The sequence below is a fragment of the Lycium barbarum genome, chromosome 2, assembly GCF_019175385.1.
Source record: "Lycium barbarum isolate Lr01 chromosome 2, ASM1917538v2, whole genome shotgun sequence".
Taxonomy (NCBI): domain Eukaryota; kingdom Viridiplantae; phylum Streptophyta; class Magnoliopsida; order Solanales; family Solanaceae; genus Lycium; species Lycium barbarum.
The window spans coordinates 13578540-13581809 of record NC_083338.1 but is presented as its reverse complement, the minus strand read 5'-3'; the positions used below and the strand labels follow the sequence as shown (position 1 = coordinate 13581809).

Sequence of the window (3270 nt, the reverse complement as noted above, 5' to 3'; positions counted from 1 at the left end):
TCCCAATTGAGCAGCAAATTGGTTTCTTCACATCTTTTTAATACTTGGGCTTGATTCCCCAAGCAATCATCAAAGGAGTCCCCAACTACGGAAAAGTCATCCATGAAGATCTCAATGGACTCCCCAACCATGTCGGAGAAGATGGACATCATGCAACGTTGGAAAGTTGCAGGAGCATTGCACAACCTAAAGGGCATTCTCTTGAAAGCAAAAGTCCCGTATGGACAAGTGAATGTGGTTTTCTCTTGATCTTCCGGGGCAATAGTGATTTGGTTGTACCCCGAGTAGCCATCCAAGAAGCAATAGAAATCTCTTCCTGCAAGCCTATCAAGCATTTGATCCATGAAAGGCATTGGGAAATGATCCCTCTTTGTCCACTGATTCAACTTTCTATAGTTCATGCACACTCTCCAACCGGTAACTGTACGAGTTGGGATCAATTCATTTTTCTCATTGGGCACAACGCTGATCCCACCCTTTTTGGGTATTTATTAAACCGGACTAACCCATAGGCTATCCGTTATTGGGTACAGAACATCGGCATCTAACCACTTGATGATTTCCGCTTTAACCACTTCTTGCATAGGAGGATTCAACCTCCTTTGGTGCAAAACACTCGGTTCACAATCTTCATAAATTTGGATTTTCTGGGTGCAAATTCCGGGAGGAATCCCTTGAATATCCGCAATGCACCACCCAATTGCCTTTTTGTACTTTCTCAAGATCACCATTAGTCACTCTCTTTTCTCATCCGTCAACCGGGCGGAAATTATCACGGGCAAAGTGTTGTTTGGTCCAAATAATTCATACCTCAAGTGTGAAGAGAGAGGTTTGAGTTCCAAGGTTGGAGGATCAATTATAAAGGGCTTGCCGGAGGCTTCTCACGTTTTTCTAGATCAAGATAAAGCCTTTTGGGATTGTATTTGTATGTACCCAACCACACTAATGCATTAACCGTTCTCGAATTCTTCTTTATTTTCCCCCTCATAGTTCATTATCACCGCCGCCAATATCTCACCCACATGTTCATTCTTAACGGTTGTCTCCATAGATTCATCAATTGTATCAATAACCGACACAACACTCATATCCGTCGGTTGTTTCATCGATTTGCAAATATGAAAGGTGATCTCTTGATCATTCATTCTAAATTTTAAATCATCCCTCTCCACATCTGCAACGGCATGCCCCGTAGCTAAGAAAGGTCTTCCCAAGATTATGGGCACTTCGAAATCAACTTCACAATCTAAAATTACAAAGTCGGCCGAAAAAAATGAATCGGTCGACTTTCACAAGCACATCATAAAAAATACCCACCGGTTTCTTTACGGTTCTATCCGTCATTAGCAACCTCATAGTGGTGGGTCAGGGAGTGCCCTGACCAATTTGTTAAATATAGCAAGAGGCATCAAGTTGATGCTTGCTCCAAGATCACATAAGGTCGTTGCAAATTTGTACATCCCAATTGCGCAAGGAATGGTGAAAGCTCCCGGGTTTTCTTTCTTTTGAACCAAAGCTTTTGTCACAGTAGAGCTACAATGATGCGTAACCCCCATTGTTTCTAAACTAGTATTCCTCCTCTAGGTGACAAGATCTTTCATGAATTTCACATACCCGGGAATTTGTTCAAGTGCCTCCACCAATGGGATATTGATTGAAAGTTGTATCAATTTCTCTAGAACTTTATTACAAAAAAAAAATTCTCTATGAACTTGAGAAATTTTCCATCATCTGCTTTCTTAGCCAATCTTTGAGGAAATGGAGGGGATGATTTAGGAATAGGCTTCAGAGCTCTAGGAACCTCATCTACCACTTTCTCGCCTTCCGGCACTTCATCACCTACGAGAACATGTTCAATAACTATGGGCTCGTCAATAGTAGTCCGCTTCTTCTTCATTTCTACTTCCTCCTCATTGACTCTTAGCTCTTCAAAAAATTTCGCTTCATCAACCAACCCCTTTTTCATCACCAACTCTTCTTGCCCAATTGTTTTCCCACTCCTAGTAGTGATTGCAAGGCATTTGTGTTCATTATTTGCCAGATTTGCAACCGTGTCACTAGGGAGTGTGCTGTTTTGCCTTTGATTGAGTTGAGCCGAGATTTGGCTTAGTTGTGACTCAATTTGTTTAATGAAAGTGGAATGAAAACTCACCACTTGCCCCATTTCTTTACAAAAGGAATCGGTTGACTCCATTTTTTTCAAAACTCTTGATAGCATATCCTCCATTTTAAAATTAGCGGGGTCGCTAGTGGATAGTTGGCTTGAAATAATTTGGTTTCCCTTGGGTGCGACATAAGGATTTGAGCTTTGGTGGTTGTTGTAATTGTTGTTGTAACCACCTTGATTATTGTTGTAACCACTTTGATTGTTGTCCTGCCAATGAGAATTCCCATGATCTTTGTTCCAACCTTAATTCCCTTGACCTTGCCGCCAAGATCCTTGATTAGGACCTTGGTAGTTCGGACGGGAACCCCCCACTTGATTGTTTATAAAGTTGGATTCCTTCTCACACACTTGGAAGCATTGTTTATCTGTAGAATCCCCTTCGTAAGATCCTACCGCATTAACTCTCTTGGAGCCTCCACCCAACACATGTTTCGTGAGAAGACCCATTTGAGTAACCTACTTTGCCATGCTCTCATCTCTCTCTTCTTCCTTCTTGATTGCCTCCCGAGATAATACAATTTTGGAAGGACCTCCTTCAACCACTTCCGACTCCCTAGTGTGCCAAGCTTCGTTGGTCTCAGTCAATTTATCTGGGAGAGCACTCATCACCGCATAAGAATTTTTCATCACTGATCCACCCGCAATATTATTGGCCACCAATTTGTTGATCGTATCATGTGACCGATAGAGTGTTTGGAGAAGAACGCTATTGAGCAACCCCTGCTTTAGACAACTTTCAACTTTCTTTTTAAAACGAGTCCAAGCCTCATGTAGAGCCTCAACCAGAAGTTGACAAAAGTTGTTGATTTCGTCACGGAGTTGTAATATCCGGGAAGGAGGGAAGAACTTCTTGAGGAACACTTGAGTCAACTCCGCCCAAGTAGTAATAGACCTGGCTGGAAGATCATCCAACCATGCGGTAGCCTAAGAGAGAACGGGAAGAGCCTCAACCTGACCGTCTCGACGGAGACATTTGGATGCACATAAGTAGTGCAAACCCCAAGAAAGTTCTTTAAGTGCCTATTCGGGTCATCCGTTGGTAGACCCCCGAATAAGCTCTTAGTGTTGAGTAGCACAGTATTGTTCACAGGGAAACTTCCGTT

At 42.5% G+C, this 3270-nt stretch overlaps 1 protein-coding gene across 1 annotated transcript; it reads right to left on the bottom strand.

Moving 5' to 3' along the window:
- Window positions 1–950: 950 nt before the first annotated feature.
- On the bottom strand, window positions 951–1556 carry LOC132628369 (uncharacterized). The gene is made up of 2 exons (XM_060344153.1): window positions 1383–1556; window positions 951–1286 (listed from the first exon to the last, which is right to left on the bottom strand). The coding sequence occupies exons 1-2, from the start codon at window positions 1554–1556 to the stop codon at window positions 951–953; spliced, it is 510 nt and encodes a 169-aa protein (XP_060200136.1).
- Between the last annotated feature and the right edge of the window lie 1714 nt (window positions 1557–3270).

What these genes read in the sequence shown, in the direction of transcription:
- LOC132628369 (XM_060344153.1), bottom strand. Translation starts at nt 1,556, where the DNA reads ATGGGGGTTACGCATCATTGTAGCTCTACTGTGACAAAAGCTTTGGTT. An exon ending in TTGCTATATTTAACAAATTG is followed by an intron (nt 1,287 to 1,382) that starts GTCAGGGCACTC and finishes TGCTTGTGAAAG; the next exon opens with TCGACCGATTCATTTTTTTC.